Source organism: Eschrichtius robustus, chromosome 17 (genome assembly GCF_028021215.1).
Source record: "Eschrichtius robustus isolate mEscRob2 chromosome 17, mEscRob2.pri, whole genome shotgun sequence".
Taxonomy (NCBI): domain Eukaryota; kingdom Metazoa; phylum Chordata; class Mammalia; order Artiodactyla; family Eschrichtiidae; genus Eschrichtius; species Eschrichtius robustus.
In genome coordinates this window covers 67,620,635-67,644,187 of record NC_090840.1, presented here as the reverse complement: position 1 = coordinate 67,644,187, position 23,553 = coordinate 67,620,635, and the positions used below count along the sequence as shown (strand labels likewise).

The 23,553-nt window shown below is 42.5% G+C and overlaps 1 protein-coding gene across 2 annotated transcripts in view; it reads right to left on the bottom strand.

Annotated features, from left to right (window-relative positions):
* DEPTOR (DEP domain containing MTOR interacting protein) overlaps positions 1–23,553 on the bottom strand; it is a 148,079-nt gene that overhangs the window by 6,507 nt on the left and 118,019 nt on the right. Inside the window, exon 9 of one of the 2 annotated variants that reach the window (XM_068525540.1) lies at positions 11,045–11,276. The exons of the other annotated variant lie outside the window; for it this stretch is intronic. Coding sequence (XP_068381641.1) covers positions 11,208–11,276 — 69 coding nt within the window. The 3' untranslated portion in view covers positions 11,045–11,207. Of the gene's footprint in view, positions 1–11,044; positions 11,277–23,553 lie in introns of those variants that run through there. 2 annotated transcript variants of the gene reach the window in all.

Here is a 23,553-nt window from a genome sequence, read left to right as displayed (position 1 = left end):
TATCCTGTTACTAAAAATGTGCAAAATGATCTAGAAATGCAGGTATTACTATGTAATGTATTCAGTTTTAATGGACTTTGAATTAGCATCTATGGTACACTATGTTCTGAAAATCAACACCCAAGTAACAACAGGAAGCACACGGCCTGGGGGAAAATTATTTCTCTACTACATTAAAAAGCACAAACACACAGAACATGTGATGGCCTCTGAATAGACCCACCTTAGATACCTATTACCTCCTATCTGGGGTGGGGGACTTAGACGCCACCCAGAGGGGATAATGAGAATTCGAGTGAGGTTGTGATGCTTTTCTTCTGCTTATAATTATCTTTCTCAGATTTGTTTTCAAAGGTTTGAATGCAATTTCCTCATGTCCCAAGTTCGCTGAAAAGAGCTGTCATGAGCTCCTATAGCTGCTCTGAACTCGTCTCCTACAAAAAGGAGGGTACCTTCACTTTAGAAAGAAGAGATGTAGAGGACATTATCCTTAATGAAAGGGAAGAACCAAGCCTTCATAAGTCATGGGTAAGTGATGTCTCTGAGCATCCGGGCAGTGAAGAAAAGGTCTAAAACCCAGAGTAGGTCCAATAAGAGTTAACAGGAAGAGGGAGGCAGGACTCATACGTTTCAGGGTGTGATCACGTTGGGATAAACACCTAGGCTGAACTCCAGGCTCCTTCCTGATAAGGAGCCAAAGCGACTAAATAATCTTGCCTCTAATTCCTCTCCCTGAGCCAGTGCTGGCAGATGTACACTAACCCTCTGAACAGATTGAGCGCCTGTGGGATGATGCAATTGCACATCAGTTCTTGTATGGCTGGAATTCCATCACAGTCATTTGATTGTTTCAACCAAAGTGGGAGTGAGATTGAGGAGAAACACTACACCTATGATTACCTAAGTGTCTTCTCACTGCCATGGAAATCTGTATTCACCAAGTCACTTGCATCCCTGAAATGGCTGCATTCATGTGAAAGCTACTCTAGCTTTTCTCTGTTTTTTTTTTTTTTTTTTTTCTTTCTGATCTTGAAGGAGAAAGGATTGGAAGGTAAGGCTGCTTCAGGCTTTCCCTGAAAATAATAAAACATTTAGCAAGACAGAGACCAAGGCAGATAAAATTTCGGAGACAGAAAGAGTCATAAGGAGAAAAAAGATAGACCCAGACAGATACAGAAAATAATCAGGAAGGGCTGAGTCCTGGTGAGTAGGAGATGGAAGCTTGTCCAATCAAATGATACAGAAAGCAGAACCAAGATATTAAGGGCAAGTTAATACTTAAATTCTTAATCAAGTAGAACCCTCAGATGTATTCTAGAGATCACCCTAATCGAGCTCCCACTGAAAGTAGAACTCTCCTCTACAAATCCCTGCCAGGCAACCAACCTTTCTTACTTGAACGCTACTTATGACAGGAAATGCACTAATTAATGAGGAAGCTTATTTTGAGCCAGTTACATGTTAGAAGTTTCAGCTACACATTCAGTCAACATTATTTAAACCATTTTCACTGTTCAGTGCCTAAGTGAAAAGTGTATCCAAATATAAAAGAGTGGCTCTCAAACTGTAGTGCAAATATAAGTCACCTTTGAGGGCTTGTTGAAAATGTGAATTCTCAGATCTTACCCAAGACCTACCAAATCCGACTTTTCAGGGGGTGGGTCCCAAGAATCTGCACTTTCATTAAGCATATCAGGTGATTCTGCTACAGCACAATGTTGAAAAACCAATGCTGTAAAGTATCCACCAGAATTTTTTGTACCAAAAGTTAGTTTATGTGCTCATCCCATTCCTGTTAGTATTATGATAATACATTCTATGGTTTGAGAATTAACCACCTCAAATACAAGAAGGGGGCTGACATTTCAGATTTTATTATAATTATTACTTGCCTGAAGTCTATTTCATTTTTAGAGCCAAATTTTGCTATCTTCTAGACTTTAAAATTAATAATAACAATGTATAAAATGCTTACGTTTAGAACTATTATCAGAGATAATATCCAAATTGCTCAAAATGCAATACCCCAAATAACCAAACCTGCTGCCATGTTACCACACATATTTTTAAAGCCATGTGCGAGCCACCAATGTCAACTGTTAATGTGGCAAATACAGCCCACAACCAGACCTGCTGAGAATGAAGCTTGAGGCTTTTTGACAGCCAAAGTATCCAAAGTAAAAGAAGACGGAGGGTGAACCAGATTAACAAAAGTCGTGAGTAGATTAAGAAATATTTGAAAGCTGCTGAAGTTTAGAAAGAAAAAAGGTATATTTTGATTGTTCCTATTTCTTTAAACCTTGCTCCAAATCATACACCATGGCTTTCATAATCTGACATGAGAGGCTGTGAAAGCAATAGCATAAATATTTAAATAGAGAACTATCTTTTTATGGATGATTTTTAATTTCTTTTCTTTGTTATCCACCATGGGAAAGCCTAGCCATTTGATCCATATACCTGGACCACTTCTCAGGTTACAACTTGCCAGTCAGCATGGGCAGTGCTCTAATTGCTAACGGGACCACCTAATATTTTTCCAAAGTTCTTTACATGTGTATTCTCATATAAAATTCCCAACATATCCTATGAGGCAGGTATGATGATGATTATTATTGTTATTATTATTATTATTATCTCACAGTCGAGGGTACAGAGAAATAAAGTAACTGGCCCAAGTTCACAAAGCTAGTAAGTGGTGGAGCCCAGATTTTGACTCCAAACTTGTATACTTAAGCCCTAGGCTACCTTGCCTCCTAAGTAATAGATAATCAGCTCCCCTAAAATTGGCACTGACACCACATGGATAAACACCTCAGTATGGTATCTAAGCACCTCTCACACACAATGAAGTTTCTTAAGAACACTGCATTTGATTTTTCCTTCTATGATCCTTGAAAAATGGAACAATGCTCACTTCATCATCATCATTATCAGGGAAGAAAACGATGGAGAATGGTAAGGGGGCATTTTTTACTTTTAAGAATAACTCAGGCTCTGGGCTTCCCTGGTGGCGCAGTGGTTGAGAGTCCGCCTGCCAGTGCAGGGTACACGGGTTTGACCCCTGGTCCGGGAGGATCCCACGTGCCACGGAGCAACTGAGCCCATACACCACAGCTGCTGAGCTTGCGCTCTGGAGCCCGCGAGCCAGGGTTGCTGAGACCCGCGTGTCACAACTACTGAAGCCCAAGCACCTAGAGCTCGTGCTCTGCAACAAGAGAGGCCGCTGTAATGAGAAGCCCATGCACTGCAACGAAGAGTAGCCCCTGCTTGTTGCAACTGGAGAAAGCCCGCGCACAGCAACGAAGACCCAACACAGCCAAAAAGAAATTAATTAAATAAATAAATTTTAAAAAAAGAATAACTCAGGCTAATCTTTACATCTGGGCTAGACCTGGCAGGTCTTATTATCCTCAACCAAAGTTTAAAAACCATGTTTATTTATAAGTCTTCTGCTAGAGTGAGGTGAATGTTAATGATTCCTGAATGAAGATTTTAAAGGTTCCAGGAGGAAGGACATAACACAAATAGAGGATTGTATAATTACCCCTGGCAACAATGTTGCATATAATTCAGCCAGCACACTCCCCCAAGGCACACCATTTGTCATGGTGATTACATCACCTAATCTGTGCCTTTAACTGGCATTACCAATTCCATTCACATTCCCTTTTTGTTGTTGCAATCTTCGCTTCACAATAGAAACAGGACAGCAGAAGATTCAATATACCATCTGTCTTCTGTAGGTGGGTGAGAAAGTTGGTATCAGGTGATCAACACAGCATGCGTGTTGCCAAGTTCAGTGTGAGGCACCCTTCACTTGTCTATAAAGCTTGACTTATTCACAGCAAAAACAGACTTCCTAAAAAGTGTATCTCCAGGGATGCACTCATTCTCTCCTTCCTTCCTGCCTCCCCAGTGAGGATCTCCCCAAGGGTAAATTAAGCATAGAGCAATGGAGAAAGCACTGGATTAGGAGTCAGGAGAGAAATTCTAGTCTCAGCTCTGCACCCAAAGAGCTGAATCATTTTGAACATGCTGTTTCACTTCTCCAAGCATTAGTTCGTCATCTGATCAATTGGGCTGCAAAAAAATGTATATTTATTAGAGACTTTAAAGCACCTTTCAGCTCTAAAATTCAATGAGAAACAAATAACTTCTATTAATTAGTGATTGAACAACATTTACTATTAATAACTGGTTACTTAGGTGCCAAGAACTAGGTCAGGAGTTTGCTTACGTTACATTTGCAAAGGAGACATTAGTTTTAGATATGTAAACTGAAATTCAGAAGAGTACAAATGAAGAAGTGTAAGATGAATCTCTCTCAGGCACTTAAGTGTTTTCGATACGTAAATAACAACAACAAAGGTCTAAAAGACATATTATAAAGCTACAGTCTATTATTATAGTCTATAAGATGGTGGTAGTATTAGTATTAGTATAGGTATATAGACCAACGCAACAGAATCAAAAGTCCAGAAACTGGACCCCTACACGTGGGCTTATGACAAAGTCAGCATTGAAGAAAAGGACATTTTATAATGTACAAGGTTCAATCCATCAGGAAGATACAAAGATTATAAACATATATACCCAACAAGTATATATATCAAGCACAAACACGAAATGTATATGCCGAACAAAAAAAAGCCCCCAAATACATGAAGCCAAATGCACAGAATTCAAAGGATAGACAATTCAATAATAGTTGGAGACTATTCTGCTCCATTTTCAATAAAGGATAGAACAATTACTCTAGTTAAATGTAACATATACGCATAACTTATGACCTAGCAATTTCACTCCTAGATATGTACCCAATATGATGACTGCAATATGATAAATTTATATAAATTTCAGAAGTAGACAACTAATCCATGGTCTTAGAATTCCTAGGTAGTAGTTGCACTAGTAATTTACTTTGTAATAGAGTTTGAGATGTGCATGAATAATTTGTACATTTTTTTAAAAATTAATTAATTTATTTATTATTTATTTTTGGCTGTGTTGGGTCTGTGTTTCTGTGCGAGGGCTTTCTCTAGTTGTGGCGAGCGGGGGCCACTCTTCATCGCGGTGCGCGGGCCTCTCACTATCGCGGCCTCTCTTGTTGCGGAGCACAGGCTCCAGACGCGCAGGCTCAGTAGTTGTGGCTCACGGGCCCAGTTGCTCCGCGGCGTGTGGGATCTTCCCAGACCAGGGCTCGAACCCGTGTCCCCTGCATTGGCAGGCAGATTCTCAACCACTGCGCCACCAGGGAAGCCCCTGTACATTTTTTATATAGTGCAATAAAAAATTTTTTAACTCTCACTTTTATAATTTACTAGTTATGTGACTTTAGCCAAGTTCCAAATTCTCTGAGTTATACTTTACTCATTGTAAAATGGGGATCGTGTTTATTATGAGGATCAAATCTGATTTAAGTACTAAGCCCAGTGTTTAATGCCAGTGAATGTTAAATAAATATTTGTTTTTCTCTTCTGTCCCTCTTCCTGCACAATCTCTCCCTCCAAAAGAGCCCAATGGATGCAGATTGTGGAAAGGGAGACAAACCATTGCACGAGTCCACATCCAGGAAGCCAGTTTGGGTTCTGGTTTGGGAAATGGAAATAGACGTCAAGTTGCAGTTATTCATTCAGATAAGAAATTTTAAATAAATATACTTATTTTAAATGGATAAATTTAAATGGAGGATAAATTAGGAGGTTGGGATTAACATATACACACTACCATATATAAAATAGATACCAAAATAGACCTACTGTATAGCACAAGGAACTCTACTCAATATTTTGTAATAACCTATAAGGGAAGAGAATCGCTGTGCTGTATTCCTGAAACTAACATGCTATTGTAAATCAACTATCCTTCAATAAAAAAATAAAAAGAAAAAAACTTTTTTTTGTTTTTGTTTTTTTGGCCATGTGGCATGCGGGATGAGCGATCTTAGTTCCCTAACCAGGGATCAAACCCATGCCTCCTGCAGTGGAAGCACAGTCTTAATCACTGGACCGCCACGGAAATCCCAAAAGAAAATTTTTTTAAAAAGAAAAATTTTAAAAAAACCATAAAAATAAAAAAGCAATACAGGGTGATAAGAGAGAATTTTTCCCAATCCAAGAGAACCCCATATGGATAGAGCATCCAGGAGCCACAGTAAGTAATCAGCATAATCTTAAACAGAGCAGTGGAATTCAGTTAAAGAATCTCTGCTCCTGTCCCTAAGATATTCACTTTAACAAAGTTGCTTCAGAACTGAAGTAGTTGTAGAGTGTAGCTAGACTCATGGATGGTCCTTGAACAAAATATTAGACAGAGACATAAGCTGAGTCAAGATTTGTTAGTTACGTCTATGGAATGAGTTCCTTTCATCCAAAGAATGCTTTATGTTTACCCACACACTCAGATTCAGCAAGGGATACCACTTAGGAGTTTTGGACATTCCTGGAGTAAATAAGTTGTGTGTGTGTGCTTATTGCATAACAGCCCTGACAGCAGAACACTGTTCTTGGGGGAAAAAAAAAAAAAAGAAAGAAAATTTGCAGCTGTATGTTCAGTTCCATAAATCTCTCCACCAAATATGCAACTGGCTAGAGAGTGACTGGTGTGGGAGGAGGCAGAGATGCCTTGCTTGGATAAACACAGGATCCGCTCTCCAGAGAATTACCGTCTTCCTCTAAACTTTATGCATTTTAAGCATGCTATGTGGCTATGTGGTGTCCCCAAAGAACAGACTGCACAATTAGCCTTGAAGGAAAGCCAACTGTGTGTAAGAATGACTTTCTTTCACAACAAAACAGCGGCAACAACAAAAAGCAACTCAAGAATTTTTGTTGCAAATTGAGAAATCAAAGTGCCTGCTGGTTTCAAACAGAATCTGCTCGCTCCTAGCCCAAATCGACCAAAGGTCTGTTTCAGATCCAGGCTCAGCCTTGGTCCACTTTGCTCAGTCGGGGGTGGCGGTGGTGTCACGTCAGTCATGCGGAGGGGCGATTGTGGTGCACTTAAAGGAGGGGGCGATAGGAGGAACTCAGGTTCAGTCCAGAGAACTTGGATTCCCAAAGTCAGGATGAACGCTTGCCTTCCTGGCGATTCTCTCTAGGGACGTGTGTTAGACTGAATAGAGGATTTGTAGCCTACCCTGGTGGTTCTGTCACCTTCCTACAAGCAGTTCATGATTGCACTGGGACTGCGTCCAAGGTCTGCTTGTGCTAAGGACAAACAGCATGCTCTTGATCTGGTGGTTTCCCGAGGTTCTAAGAAGCGGTCAGGCACCGAAGAGAAGCAGCACAGGCACATTATAACCACAGGATTCCTTGGACTTCCTTTACTACTGAAGGAATCTGTTACCTGGGAGCCTTTATACCACAGGGGATATGCAAATTATCACTCCTACCCATTCCCCCGACACAGACTTGGCTGCCCCTTGTGGATACAGGAAGTTCCTTAGAATTGCCCGTATTTGCAGACTGGGGCTTCCAACAGCAGGAGACATGCTCTGACCACATGTATTAAACTCCCACAGGAGTGACGGCCAAAAGGAAAAAGGCTCCAGAAGGTCAGACTTCCTCCCCGACCCCAAATTCTTTCCTCCACAAGAAACTTTCACTCAGTTAGCAGTTTGCCCTTAGAATGTTTATTATTAGCCATTTGACACCCAGAAATTATTATGCTTTTTTCCTGGATTATACTAAAATGTAATGTTAATATACCCAAGATTTTCTCTTTTTTTTAAATTAATTAATTTATTTTTGGCTTAGTCGGGTCTTAGTTGCGGCACGCGGGATCTTTCATTGCGGTGAGCGGGCTTCTCTCTAGCTATGGCGCGCGGGCTCCGGAGCTCGCAAGCTCAGAAGCTGTAGCGCGCGGGCTCTCTAGTTGTGGTGCAGGGGCTTAGTTGCCCCATGGCATGTGGGATCTTAGTTCCCCAACCAGGGATCGAACCCGCGTCCCCTGCACTGGAAGGCAGTTTCTTAACCACTGGACCACCAGGGAAGTCCCTCCAAGATTTTCAAAGATAGATTACTTAACAAGATACAGAACACATTAAGGTTATTCATCAGACAAAAAATTGCATTATAACTGCTTTCACAAATGCAATGCATTTTTTTATATATTATTTTAATCATAAGAGGAGACTTGTCGTGGGTTGATGACACTTTCTAGCTTTGAAAAGTGAGCCAAAGTCTTGTTTCATTTATTTTACCTCCAAGGTGGTGCTGCCCTGATCTGGGCTAAGAACAAAATGTGTGTGTGTGTGTGTGTGTGTGTGTGTGTGTACGTACTTTGCAGAGATACATAGGCCACCATCTACTTGGTAGTGTTTTGGTGGGAAAAGTAAAAGGATTATAAATAGGTCTGAGCGTGGAGCAACCTTCTTTGGGGCATGATATCTGGACCAAGAACCTTAGACATCCTTTGCGAAGGCTAATGGGAACTGAGTGCTCCCAAGGCGGGTAGCCAAGCCTGTGGTTTCTGCTGTAGAACCCCTTCCTTATTCTATCAGTACCTGGTGCTATATTCAGGACCAAGCAATCTGTGGGCCAAGAAACGGAGCTGCCAACCAGGCTCCTCAGGACTGTCTCAGTTCAAGAACTTGTGCTGAAGGATCAAGAGAGTTCCACACTGACTTGGCTAAAGGCTGGAAGAATAAAGCCTTCTTTTTTTTTTTTTTTTTTTTTTAGTATCTATTTATTTATTTAGGCTGCGCCAGGTCTTAGTTGCAGCACGCGGGATCTTCATTACGGCATGCGGGATCTTAGTTGCGGCATGCATGCGGGATCTAGTTCCCTGACCAGGGATCAAACCCGGGCCCCCTGCATTGGGAGCGTGGAGTCTTACCCACTGGACCACCAGGGAAGCCCCTGAAGGAGTAAAGCCTTCTATCTCTCAACTCCCACAGTCAGGCAATAAACGGAGGGCGTGGCCCAGTGTGTCACATTCTGGATCATGTCAACTTTAGAAGCCTCTCACACCAGTCCCAGAGAACGTGTGGATTTGAAGACTGGGGTTCCCTCCAGTATCTCCATTCCTAGAGAAACACCTAACCCCTGGCAGAGTTGATTACGTATTTCGCCAAGATTAGCCAGATGGAGAAACTCAGGACCAGAAACGTAAAATAATATCAACAGATTTGAAGAGCACCATGATATCATGGAAAGATCAAGGACCCTGGAGCCAGACAGACCTAGGCTAATCTGGCTTTTGGTTCTGTCATTTAGTTGTACCACCAGAGGCTCTTGATTCGAACTCTGTCAGCCTCAACTACAAAATGTAGCTAATCTCCAGCTCATAGGGTTGTGACAAAGATGAGAGGAAATGATACATATTAACCAACTAGTAGAGCACCCAGCCTGGTGCCCAACAAAAACTGGCTCCTTCTTTCCCCCATCCCTATAGAACATACCAGACATTGCTACATTAAGCAGTCTACCCTCTAGGTCAGCTCTCATGCCTGTGAATGTTTACTTCTAATGCTAATCCATTGCATTCTTAGCCAGGACCAAACTCCTTTTGCTAAGCCTGTATGCAAGAAAGTGATTATAGGCTAACCCTGAAAAGCTGACTTCCATTCTGGGCATTCAAAAATGCTTCCGGGAACATTTTCCAGATGGCCGTATTCAGCCTGGTCATATTTCTTCTGTCTTTTACAAAGCAGCCAAAATAAGCCAGGTTGTGTATACAACTCTAGTTTGCCAGAACCAGTTCTTTTTAGAAGTTTGGAGAGAAAAGACCAAACTGAAGACTCCTATCTTAAACATTTCATCCTTTTTGGGTCCCTGCCTCAAGGAATCAGAGGGAACAAGACAGAGGTAGTTTCTGCTTACAGAGACAACAGCGAAAGCAATCTCACCCTAGATGTATGCAATACAATTCCATATGCAGTAGCGTGTACAAGGTGCCGTACCCAAGGAAAGATCTACCCCTTTTTCAGGGCATCCTCACTCTCCTTTACTGGCTGGATCTCATATTCATTCTCCCCATCCCTTCCTCATACGTGTACCGAGGACATTTTGTGGGTCAGTTATTAGGAAGAACATGAATATAAATAAGAAGGTAGAGCTCTGTGGTGTCAACTTGGCCAAACTAGAACTACATTTCCCAGATTCCCTTCCCAGGGCAGTTTCAGAGCGGAGGTGGCCACAGAAGAAATTAGTATAATATCTGGATGGTGTAAGTGAAAGCAAACATTACTCAAGGCTGCCATGGTTAAATGCAGTGAGAGGCCAACGTGGAGGTGCCATAGAGTTCCAGCCTGTCCTTGTTCTGTGCTGCTCCAGACCCAGTTCTTCTCCCCACCGACAGCCCTGCCGAACAAGAGTGGCTTCAAGCCCCCCACCAGCCAATGAGCTCATAGCTTTCCAGAGATTTCGTCACCAGCTTCCCTGATAATCCCATTCCAGAACCTTCAGGAAAGAAAGTGGAAGTCACCCAACCAGGAATAAAGATTTGGAAACCATAAACAACTGAGGGGTTTGCTGAATATCCAGGGAATATGAAATGAGTAGTAGAAGAAAGAAGTTATTCATACACATGCAGAGGTGTTGAGGGATTACAACTTGTTCTCAGTTGCCCTTGAGGTGAGAGGTAAATGCAGAAGGGCTGGTAGTTTCCAGCTTGTCCTGGCTCCCCCCCAACTCTGTATCTATCTCTTCCTCCCAACTGCCAGCCCTGCCAACAAGAGGGAATCTCACACCCACCACCAGACCCTCTAAAAGAAGTGTAAAAAAGGAACTAGTCACCCAGGCTTGAGACAGAGGACGAAAGAGCCAGAACTCGAGTTATAGTGATGGAAATCTAAGGGAGGCATAAAAATGGAAACTGCATAGACAGTGCTGAAAGAGTTGAGGATGGAGTCTGAGAATTAACAGGAGAAGCAAGTTTTTTTTTTTTTAACATCTTTATTGGAGTATAATTTCTTTACAATGGTGTGTTAGTTTCTGCTGTATAACAAAGTGAATCAGCTATACATATACATATATCCCCATATCTCCTCCCTCTTGCGTCTCCCTCCCACCCTCCCTATCCCACCCCTCTAGGCGGTCACAAGGCACCAAGCTGAGGGAGAAGCAGTTTAAGGCAAAGATGAGCAGGGACTTGGAGGCATTGCCGTGCTGATGAGACATGCTGGCACTGGTGTCCGGGATGACATGGAATGTGGCCTGGAGCTCTGAGAGAGTTTGGGGTGAAAAGTCCACGTTGGGAGTCTATGACACTGAGGTGACGGGGGAAGCAGTCGGGGATGGACATGGAATCCTTACTGCAAAATGGAACACCTAAATATAGACAAACATGTAATTTTTTTTTCCAGCTATTTCTCTCTGTATATATCCTATTTCCACAAGATCAGAAGCTCTTAGAGAGGATGACTTCGGACTCTCCACAGCGTCTGAGATGCTGAAGTCGTGCCCCACACGTGGACCCACAGCACTGGATTCCAGCTTACACAGACGTGAGTACCCTGTGGTCCTCCGCCTCCGCTGACCTAGCCAAGGCGGGAGACAGTCATGCCACCTCTGGGCCTACAAAGAAGTGCTCTGTGCCTTGTCCTGATTATTCTGGCTCTGCGGAGTGGAACCTGATCTCATCAACCCCAGCTGTGGGTACATGCAGGCAGCTGCCCCGCGCAGAACACAGTGTAGTTAGGGCACTGTGGTCCTACTGTGGTAAAAGAGCTGGTCACACATGGCCCCGGACAGAGGCAGCTTTCTCCTCCAAGACGCAGAGGGGCTCTGGGGGCCCTCCTTAAGCAGACGGCTGCCTTTCCCCGTCCCCGGCAAGAGAGCCCCATTTAAAAGCCTGCTCTGGGAACTTTTCATCACTCAGCACAAACGGTAGCCAGATCTGGGTGGCTACAGGTCTGGTAGGAAGAAAGGGGGCGGGGGAAGTAAACATTTTCTCTTCAGCGGAGAAACATCCATGTTTTAAACCGAAATACCCAAAGCACATTTGAATTAATAAGAAATTAACCCCCTTAAACCAGCCTTAAACTTGCCTTGGGACAGTATGCAGTATATTTCCCTTCTCTTTTAAAAAGCTTCTGTTGTTCAAAGAGAACAGGACACAGTGGAACCTTCCCAGGCTACAAGACCACAGCTGTCCACTGGCAGCCTCATCATCCAATGGGGCTGAAACTCCATCCCGAAACCCCATCCCTCTGTATGGGACACGCGACAAGAGCTGTGTCTTATGCTGGCCGTTAGGGGAAGCCGGGTTTCTTGAATGCCACATGGCACGGCTGCAGTGATTCAAAGCAGCTGAGATGAGCACAGGAGCAATACGGGCGCGAACGCTGTGTTACTGGGGTTTGGGGGCTGCTGCATTGCATGTTTTGCTCCATGAGAATTCTGACATCAACTGGAGCTCAGCTATTTCTAAACGTGCTTGTAACTGATACACTGCAAGGAAACACCTCAATGCCAAAAGCACACCATCCAAATGCCTTTGCAATATCTTTCAAAGACAAGCCATGGAACACCACCTTCTGTTTGAATCTGAGGCATGAAAACCAGCACAGCCTCTCATCCAAGAACCAGAAGGGATGATGCAGCACTGAACCCATCTTTTTAAGAGGTCTGGGGGGCTTCCCTGGCGGTCCAGTGGTTAAGAATCTGCACTTCCACAGGTTCAATCCATGGTCGGGGAACTAGGATCCCGCAAGCCTCGTGGTATGGCCAAAAAAAAAAAAAAAATCACTTTGGACTTCCCTGGTGGCACAGTGGTTAAGAATCTGCCTGCCGATGCAGGGGACACAGGTTCAATCCCTGGTCCGGTAAGATCCCACATGCTGTGAAGCAACTAAGCCCGTGTGCCACAACTGCTGAGCCTGAACTCTAGAGCCTGCAAGCCACAACTACTGAACCCATGTGCCACAACTGCTGAAGCCCGCATGCTCTAGAGCCCGCGTGCCGCAACTACTGAAGCCCACACACTCTAGGGCCCGTGTGCCGCAACTACTGAAGCCCACACGCCCTAGGGCCCGCATGCTGCAACTACTGAGCCGCGTGCTGCAACTACTGAAGCCCATGCGCCTAGAGCCCGTGCTCTGCAACAAGAGAAGCCACCACAATGAGAAGCACGCGGACCGCAACAGAGTAGCCCCTGCTCGCCGCAACTAGAGAAAGCCTGCGCGCAGCAACAAAGACCCAGTGCAGCCAAAAATAAATTTAAAAAATTTTTTAAATGTTCAAAAAAAAAAAAAATAAGAGGTCTGGGATGATATTCCTCACTCTTGGCTGCTGCACATTTAAATCACCTGGGAGTTTCTGAAAAGTACTGATGTCTGAGCCTCACCCCAGACCAACTGAGTCCCTACCTTTGGGTATTTTGTAGGCGTTTCCCAGGTGATTCTGAGGGATAGTGAAGGTTGAGAAACACTGGTCTGGGCATTCGTTCAAGGACCTTCATGTTCTTGCTTATGCTTGTTTTAAACAAGAGAATTAGACGACAGCCCAGTACCCCCAAAATGGAATTCACGGCATGAGAAGAGCTGGAACTCACTCTTCACTTGGCCCTGAACAATTTACTTGGGTCTTTAATTTTCTTACATGTAAAATGGAGTTAACAGTACTTATTCAGCTCTGTATCAGGAAGTTGTGAGAAATGTAATATTCTCTGACACATGTTTTACCAAAGCAAGGCATCTTCATTATTACTATTAAAAACAGTTGAACATAATATAAACTCAAAACAGCCCATATCATATTAATCACTGAAATGAATATGATGGTAGGGGTTGGGTAGAGAAGGGATGGATATAATATAAACTGGGTGTCCCCTGGGCCAGGCGTTAAAGCTGATAGATTACACACACACTATTTCACAGCCTGGTCAGGAGTGCTCACATCCTAGTCCTGCTTATCTCCCTTAACCCTGAATAAGTCATTTCATTTCTGTGGGCTTTACCTTTTTTACCTGTAAAATGAGGAGATTAGACTGGGAGATTTTTATCCCGGGGTCCAAAGATAAGTTTTAGATGATCCACGAACAGCATTAAACTGTGTGCAAATGTGGTTCTCTCTCTCTCTCTCTCTCACACACACACACACACACACACACACACCCTTTTTTCCTAGGAAGAGTGCCCATAGCTGTCACTGGATTCTCAAAGAGGCATATGACCCCTAAATAATGGGGTCATAATTATGACCTAAGTAATGTTAAGAACCAGGGGAATCTTTTTAACTCTAAGTTTCTGATTACTGGTAGTGGAAATAACACTACTATTGGTGTTGGAAATTCAACAGACATTTTTATATGGGTGAATTTCAAACACATTTATATATCTACCCAATGAAAAATCCTGGATAACAGCCAAGAATAAAATCTAGCCAATAACCATTAAACGTTGTCAATGGCTTCTTTCACCTCCCAGAAGTCAAACTAGTTTGAAAGGGATGTCAAAAGACCGGCAAAATCCATACTGGCCTAGAGAGGTCCTGTGGGGATCAGAGCATCCTGGGTCCCTGCCAATCTGGAGGTCTTCTGTAGATGCTGCACTCTGGTTGCACAGTAGGACTGGTGGAAAGAGTATGTATGTGCATGGGGGCTGAAGGATAAATGAAGCAGAAAATGAAGTCTTAGGGCGAAGGAGGACAAGTCTAAAGATAGGACTAAGCCAGAATGAGAACTTGAACCAGTGTCAGACAAAACACAGAATGAAGAAAAACCCTGAGTGGAACTAAAGCCCTGAGTGGAACAAGGTATCTGACAATGCTTAGTACGGATGTTGCTTGAGGCTCTCTATGATCACATCGTCAGGATCTACCCTTGGTACCCCGAGACACTAAGATTCATGCTTTCAGGCTTCCGACCAACAGAAAATATTCATTCAGGAGCCCAGCTTAAATGCTGAGTATCATATTACAGCCTAATGATACACAGATTTGGGCTGCTCAAATCCTGGGATACAGAAAGCTCAGAGATAAGGACATCCTCTTTCTAGTTTTCAAAGCTCAATCCTTTCCTTTTAAACATTTTATCGATTTGAATTTCTCAACTCACAAGAATGCCACCTATCAGTGTCATGTTCTTGAAGGACATAGCTATACAAGAGCCAATACAGAGCAGACCCAAATGCAATATTATCCTTCTGTCCATAGGATCATCTAAATCCCTATGATATATTAAGGGCATTTTTGGCTTATATCGTCTCTTGATATAATCAGTTCCACACATTTACAATAATGGTTCCAAAGCACAGAATCTAGAGCCAGGCATATCTGAATTCAGATATGTCTTAACCTTAGGCAAAGTTCTTAATCCTTCTGAACCTCATTTTTTTCCATCTGTAAAAATGGAGACAACACCTACGTCCAGAATTGTTATTATCAATGATCAGAGATAATGCACCTAGCACAGTGCCCAGCATGTAATATCACTCAACAAATGTTGCTTTAATTGGTCTTAGAACTGTTTTCACTAGTTCTCCATTAAATCTACTGAAAGGATCGGACATGTGCCCCAAAACGTTACATGGAAAAACTATCTTTTTATACAACTACATTCAATGCCATCTGCCTCCTTATCTTAAATAATATATTGTCTGGACATCCATGGACATGCTCAAATTCTTTTAAAAAACAAAAATGGGTACCAACTTTGTACAAGGCAAGATGCTAGCGATTTTCATATGAACTATATGCTTGCTGCTGGTCTGCAGTACATTTTATATTTGTCTGTCTATCTTAGAATATAATGATAGAGCTTTGGGGATCAACTTCCAATTATTTAAGACTTGAATAAATGGAATCAATTAATTGAGATTTTTAAAAATAGTGAGCACCTATTAAGTGTCATGTGGTGTGGTAGGTGCTAGAATGAAATTCCACTGGCTACCTGCTACTCTAATAAGCCGTTTTACTCTAGTAAAGCAGAGATAGTGCCTAGACTTGAGTCTCCACTCTCTCTACTCACCAAAGTCAATTTGTTGACTCAACAAACATTCATTGAGCACATAGTTAAAAAAGAAAAAGGATTAGAGGGACTTCCCTGGTGGTGCAGTGGTTAAGACTCTGGGCTCCCAATGCAGGGGGCCTGGTCAGGGAACTAGATCCCACATGCATGCTGCAACTAAGAGTTCACGTGCCACAACTAAAGAGCCAACAAGCCACAACTAAGGAGCACATGTGCCGTAACTAAAGAGCAGGCGAGCTGCAACTAAGGAGCCCGCCTGCCACAACTAAGACCTGGCACAACCAAATAAATAAATAAGTAAATAAAATATTTTTTTAAAAAAGGAAAAAGGATTAGATACTATCCCTGCCCTCATAGAGCCTATGTCTTAGAGAGGTTCAAAGAAAATAAATACATATCTATGAAGAAAATAGACAGGAAGGTATAAAGGAGAGAAGTGAGGGGCTCTGGTAGATACTGTTAGTTTGATTCGCCTCACCTCATCCCATCCACTCTTTCTCTCGCCCTATGAAAGTTGGAAAATAAAATATTCAAATTCCCAGCCCCTTTGAAGTGACCGCACAACACAATTCCAGCCAATGAAATGTGGGCAGAAGTGCTATGAAGACTTCCTTCCCATCCTAACTAAAAAGGAGACGTGTAAGGTGAGGTATGAAAGATAAGGAGAGATGAGAAGAGAATTCCAGGTGGAGGAAACAGCAAGTGCAAATGCCTCCCGGAGAGAAAGCAATCACTGGTTTGAGGAACTAAAAGGTGGTAATGGAGGCGAGCAAAGAGGAAGGAGGCAAGGAGAGAAGATTTGAAAGACAGGTAGAGGTCAGATCACATGGGGCTGTGAGTCCAAGGTAACCTTTTAGATGTTACCCTAATTGCAAAGTGAAACCAACAAAGGCTCTCAAGCAGGGGAGTGGCAGACCTGATTGTTTTCAGTTGCTAGGTGGGGAATGGATTATAAGGCTGCAAGAGTCGATGTAAGGAGCCCAATTAGAGCCACAGTCGTCCTGGGGAGAGAGGACAGTGGTTAGGATTTGGGAAAATAAAGAAAAACAGGTGCATTTGGGATACATTTTGGAAGCATCTTGAATTGGAGGGAAAAGAAAAAAGCAAGCATGACTTTTAGGTCTCTGGCCCCAGCACCTGGGTGGATGGTAATGATATTTACTGAGACAGAAGAGACTGGAGGAGGAACAGGAATGTGCAAAACAAAGCATTCAATCAACTCAACATCCATAATTCCCCTTCCAGTGACCTGACCTCTGCCAGACTACTGTTTTTTCATCTTGCTCTCCATCATTTCACTTTCTCTCATAGGCTCTCCTCTGAGAATTGTTAAGTTGTGACTGTAATACCAACAATATTTGACTTTATCTGGCAGAAAAATAAAATGATAGGTGAAATTAAGAGACTCTGAAGCTAAAGGCAAAATGGCAGACTCAGCATATGACTTTGTAGTCTTCAGTGTGGAATTCTCAAAATGAATGAAATATGCAAACTTACAAAAACGTGTATCTGAGACCCCAAGTCTTGCACCCAGTAATGTTCCTGTCAAACACACATATTACAGTTTATAATTAAATACTTGAGTGAATAATTAATATCTGCTTCATCATTCGACCTGAAGCTCCACAAGGGCAGGAGCCTTACTTGCTTTGCCCACCAGCAGACCCCACAGGGCACCATATGCAGTAGGCACTCAATAAATATTAGTTGAAGGATGTTTGTACAGCTCTCTCTGGTCAATGACAGAAACTATTAGTTGTCCTCCAAGATCCACTGTCCCCACTCTCTTTACTAATAGAACCTCCTTTTTTTTTTCTGGACATGGCCGCTGTATTAGTTTCCTAGGGCTACCATGACAAATACCAAAAGCAGGGTGGATTAAAACAACAGAAATCCATTGTCTCATTGTTCTGGAGGCTAGGAGTATGAAATTAAGGTATCAGCGGGCCATGCTCTTTCTGATGGCTCTAGGGGAGAATCCTTCCCTGTACCTTCCAGCGTCTGATGTTGGCTGGCAATCCTTGGCACTCCTTGGCTTGTAGATGCATCTCTCCAGTCACATGGCCATCTTCTCCATGTACGCCTTCACATTATCTTTATTCTGTGTGGATCCGTCTCTATGTCCAAATATACCCTTTTTATAAGTGTACCAGTCATATTGGATTAAGTCCTAATGACCTTATCTTAACTTGATTACCTCTGTTAAGACCCTATTTCCAAATAAGGTCACATTCTCAGGTACTGGGGGTTAGGACTTCAATATATCTTTTTGGGACCAGTATACAAATGAACCCATAAGAGTCACCCAGAATAAACTCAACATTTCCCAGATTCCCTTGCAGCCATGCAAGCCCTTGCAGTGTGGCCATGTGTGGTTACGTTCTAGTCAATGGAATATAAACAGAAGTAGTGTGTGCAACTTTCAGGAAGTAAACCTAATGGCTAGAGTCACAGCAGCCATCCTAGACCATGAAGCGGCCTTGCGAACGGAAGCCGAGCAAAGTGAAAACACACAAAGTGGGAAATCAGAGACCTCAGAGACATATCTCAGCCTTGAACTGACTTTTTTCCAGCTTTTACATGGCAAAGAGATACTAGTCTAGGGACTTCCCTGGTGGCACAGTGGTTAAGAATCTGCCTGCCAATGCAGGAGACATGGGTTCGAGCCCTGGTCTGGGAAGATCGCACATGCCGCGGAGCAACTAAGCCCGTATGCCACAACTACTGAGCCCGTGCCCCTAGAGCCCATGCTCTGCAACAAGAGAAGCCACCACAATAAGTCCGTGCACTGCATGGAAGAGTAGCCCCCACTCGCTGCAACTGGAGAAAGCCCGTGCACAGCAACGAAGACCCAATGCAGCCAAAGATAAAAAAATAAATAAATTTTTTAAAAAAAGAAATACTAGTCTTAACCACTGTTTATGAAGATTTTACTTCGTTCATAAAGGACGCTAATTGTAACTGATATATAGCCTTAAACTGTGGAATCTTCTGTAAGTCACACACAAGTGGAGACACTAAAGATGCTACTATATTTATCTTTACTTCCCATGATACTTGGATTGTTTATGGATAAATCCAGGAGTACAGCTTTGGAAAGAGATGTCCTGCCTGGGTTGGGACAGCTTTGAATTTCTTCCAGATACAGGTCAGTCTCGGGGAGGTCCCTGACTTTACACTTGGAGACAGTCTTGGGGTGGCTGGTTTTGTGGAGTCCTTCAGAGGGTTGACAGGATTTGGCCTCTCACTAATTATTTAGTTGTGACCCAGAAAAATAAAGTTACCACCTAATCTATTAAGGCCCGAGGGGTCCCAGGGCTGTCCATTTCTCAGTACTTGCCCTTCTTCCTGCCTCCAGGGATCCAGCACAAAGAAAGCCAGTATTAGATCCCATAGCAGATCTACTTAGGAACAGCTCAGGATTATACGGAGATATTTCTAACACTTCCCGTGTCTTTGCTTTGTAAAAGGTTCCTTTTTCTACAGTTCTGATTAAAAGTGTTTAGTTTCACCTCAGTGTTAAACAAGCTTAGCAAGATGTGAAAACAAACCCACTGATACGCGTATAGCAGTCAGTAGGGCTGAAATTGGATGTAATGCCAATAATCACTTATTTTCAGATGCACCTTTTAACAACTCTGAAATCGGGTCACATCTTATGATCGATGCACCTTATATTTGATGAAATATGTTAGCTGATACTCACCAAATGGTACTCTGTGACAGGCAAGGGGCTTGATACTTCATACACATTTTCTTATTTATCCTCACAGTCATGCCATGAAGCAATTAACACTGCCATTTTAAGATGAGAAACAGAGATTTAGCATTTCTAAGAAAGTGATAGAATTGTAATGGCATGCTGCAATATGGCAGAAACATATGATTACATAGATTCTGCCTCCCATGATATCCCATTTTGGCTACTGTTTTGTTACTCTGCGTTATGTGTTTGTAAATATAAATTTATTTAAGCGAGAGTCAGCCAGAAGACCAACACAAAGATTCTAACAAGCAATATAATACATGACACCTACAAATACTTATTGTTTATTATGAGCCAGATACTGTGCTAGGACACATTTCATTTAATTGTAACTTTATAAGTGCCATTTTAAAGGTGAAGAATTTAAGGGGGGAGGGCAAATAGGGGTAGGGGAATAAGAGGTACAAACTATTATGTATAAAATACATAAGCTATAAGAATCTATTGTATAACACAGGGAATATAGCCAATTTTATAATAACTATAAATGGAGAATAACCTTTAAAAATTGTTAATCACTACGTTGTACACTTGAAAGTTAAATAATATTGTCCATCCACGATACATCGATTTAAAAAAAAAAAAGGTGAAGAATTTGAGGCCTAGAGTTTAAGTAGTTATCCTGGGTCCTATGGAAGTGGTGAAGTTGGGCCTCAAACATCTGGTGCCTGACGCCCAAGCCTGGGCTCTTTATGACATGACCTGGTGCCAAACACAGATGAGAAACTTGAGCCCTCGGTGAATGTGGGATGGGCCACAAGTAAAGGGAATGTGATGGGTCAGATGAAAGGAAGAAGAATGGCCAGGAGAAGTCAGACATGACTTCTGGGAATTTTCTGGGAGATTTTATTAAAATTAATTTTTATTGGAGTATAGTTGCTTTACAATGTTGTGTTAGTTTCTTGCTGCACAGAAAAGCGAATCAGTCATACGTATACATACATCCACTCTTTCTTTGATTTCCTTCCCATTTAGATCACCACAGAGCATTGAGTAGAGTTCCCTGTGCTATACAGTAGGTTCTCATTAGTTATCTATTTTATACATAGTGGTGTATATATGTCAGTTTCTGGGAGATTTCTGAAAGTGCTAGTGGATGAAATCCGTCAGAAAGGACCTTGCAGCCTCAGTACTCCATTTTCCTCCTATCTCTTTGACCATTCTTTCACATTCTCCTTTGCTGTTCTTCCTCGCCACAGCAGAGTGTGGCTTTCTAGATGAGCTTAGGAGCAGAAACATGGGGGAAGTGGGAGGACTGGGCAGAATTCTCAGGTCACAAGGCAAATGGCAACTTAGAGTGGAAAGGCTGGTGCTCAGGGAATTTGAGAAGGATTTCCAGGATTGAAGAAATGCTCAGACTTATTCCGCAAGCTAGGAACACCTCTTCGAGACGTATTCCTTGTAGTCACCCTGGGGGGAGGAAGGGCAACCCGCCTCCCTCACCAGCCCTGTGAGGAGGACTCCACATATGTCCTCATTTACCAGATGAGGAAAAGGCCCAGAGAAACGAAATAATGTGCCAAACATCACAGAGCCATGAGGAGGGGAGCCAGGATTCTGTCTGACTCTAAGTCTAAACTAATTTCTGGTGACAGAACTCATAACAGTGGTTGCCTCTGGTGGGAGGGGACTGACTGCAAAGAGGCAGGAGGGAACTTTCTGGAGTAGGGAAATGTTCTATGTGCCGATTGGCAGTTACACAGGTGCATACATTTGACAAAACCTATCAAACTATATACTTAAAAGCTGTGTTGGGAATTCCCTGGCAGTCCAGTGGTGAGGACTCGGCGCTTTCAGTGGTGAGGGCGCAGGTTTGATCCCTGGTCAGGGAAATAAGATCCCGCAAGCTGCGCGGTGCGGCCGAAATAAATAAATAAATAAATAAATAAATAAATAAATAAATAAATAAATTTTAAAAAGCTGTGTATTTTGTCATACGAAAATTATGACTCAATTCAAAACACAATTTTATAAATCTCTTAAGCTTTCCTCCCCTAACTTGTGCATTTTCATTGGGGGTGACCTAGGTAGTTTTTTTCCTACCTCTTAGCATATGAAAAACCAATCTTCCTCTTTTTATGTATGAAACATATACATACATATACGCACATACATATAGTCCATAAGCAGGTATATAGATAGTTATCTGTGGTATCCACATTTCATGGGGGAGAGATAAGGAAAAAAAAAAAAACGTCTTGAAAAGGCTCCTGAAGGGAAAGATAATAAAAAATAGGTTGAGAAACACTGCTCTAGCTCACTGCTACCCCTCCTTCCAAAATTTTCTTTACACTGCAGTCAAGTCTTAGCTGTCATTCTTTTCTTCCAAGGAACTATGTTCCATTCTGGGTTTCTTCTATATGGAATAAACCCTGTGTGTGTGTGTGTGTGTGTGTGTGTGTGTGTGCGCGCACACCTGCACACGTGAACACACTACAACCATGTGCATGCATACATACACAGATACACTTAGGTTTACTTGATTTCTATTCATTCTTTTGGTCTCACCTCAAGCATTCCTCCCTCGGGGAAGTTTCCCTGTCATCCCTCCCACTGTTCTACACAAATGAGAAGCACTGGTCCTTTTCTTCACAGCTCTCATCTCTGTTTATAATTATACACTTCAGAGTGGAAATATGTGATGAATGTCTCTCTCCCTCTTTAGACCTTAAATCCCATGAAGGCCTAACATGATATCTGGCTCATGGTAGGTAGTCAAGAAATACTACGTGAACAAAGAACTGTGCAGAGTTGCCCTGTCTTCTCCAGGGCTGCCAGCACTTGACATGAGGGATGGTTCTCCGCCAAGGAAGGGCATGGAGCAGAAAAGAGGTCTGAGCTAAGGCCCTGAGAAGTGGCCTCTGGTGCTGGCAGGGCCCCCCACAGAGAGAGTGATCATCTCTCTCCGCCCACCACGCCCAATGGTGAGCAAAGGAACACTGACCCTTCCACTTCCTGTTGACTGAGAAACTGACACCTCCGCTAGAATAAGACATAGCACAGTGCATCAGACAACCCTTTTTATCCCCACATATGACTTTTCTGAACTCAATTGGAAAGGAACTACTTTTAAAATATCACAGTATGCAATTTTTTTCATATGTGTTGATTATCATCCCACCATTTGCTACTTCAGTGCCCAAACTGTCCTGGCTAAATTAATTAGGGACTTGGGATGGTTTGCCCAACCTGGCCTCTTTTGGTTCAGGAGGAAAATTCCATGGAATATACAGGTTTGTGGAAATGGGGAGGAAAGATCAAAAAGCAGGATTTTGACATTTTTCTTCTAAAAGAGAAATAGGAATTTTTGAAAGGAGAAAAAAAGAACACAATGGCCACTAATCCCTTACTCTGACTCAGATGGTTTTGTCTCCATATAAACATACAAAGAAACAAACAAACAGGGCAAAGAGGCCCCATACGTCCACATCCATCAATTCATCACAGCAGGAAACAAGAAAAGAAGCCAGGAGTCTTGAAATCCCTCTGAGAGTTGGCACAGGGTTGCGTGAACTTGAATACTGTTTCTCACAGGATTTAATTATTCCCACCAGAAAAAAAAAACTTTCCAGAAAACAGCAAGGATATCTTTTGTTTCTTATTTGTAAATATGGCTCAAATTCCTTCACAGTCTGAAGGCTGAATGGTTTCCTCTGGTAAGTGTTTGATTAAACTAACAGAAGTGGATTTTTTGTTACATCTTTCACTTGGATGATCCTGCAAGATCTAGCCCTGACCTGGGTGAGGGGCTGGTGCCAAGAATAAACATCATTTATTTGATCTTCTTCAAGCCAAGGCAGGTGAACGTGTGACCACCGCAACAATTCATCTTGAATTGAATACAAATTCTCCACTCAGGAGACATGAAAGGT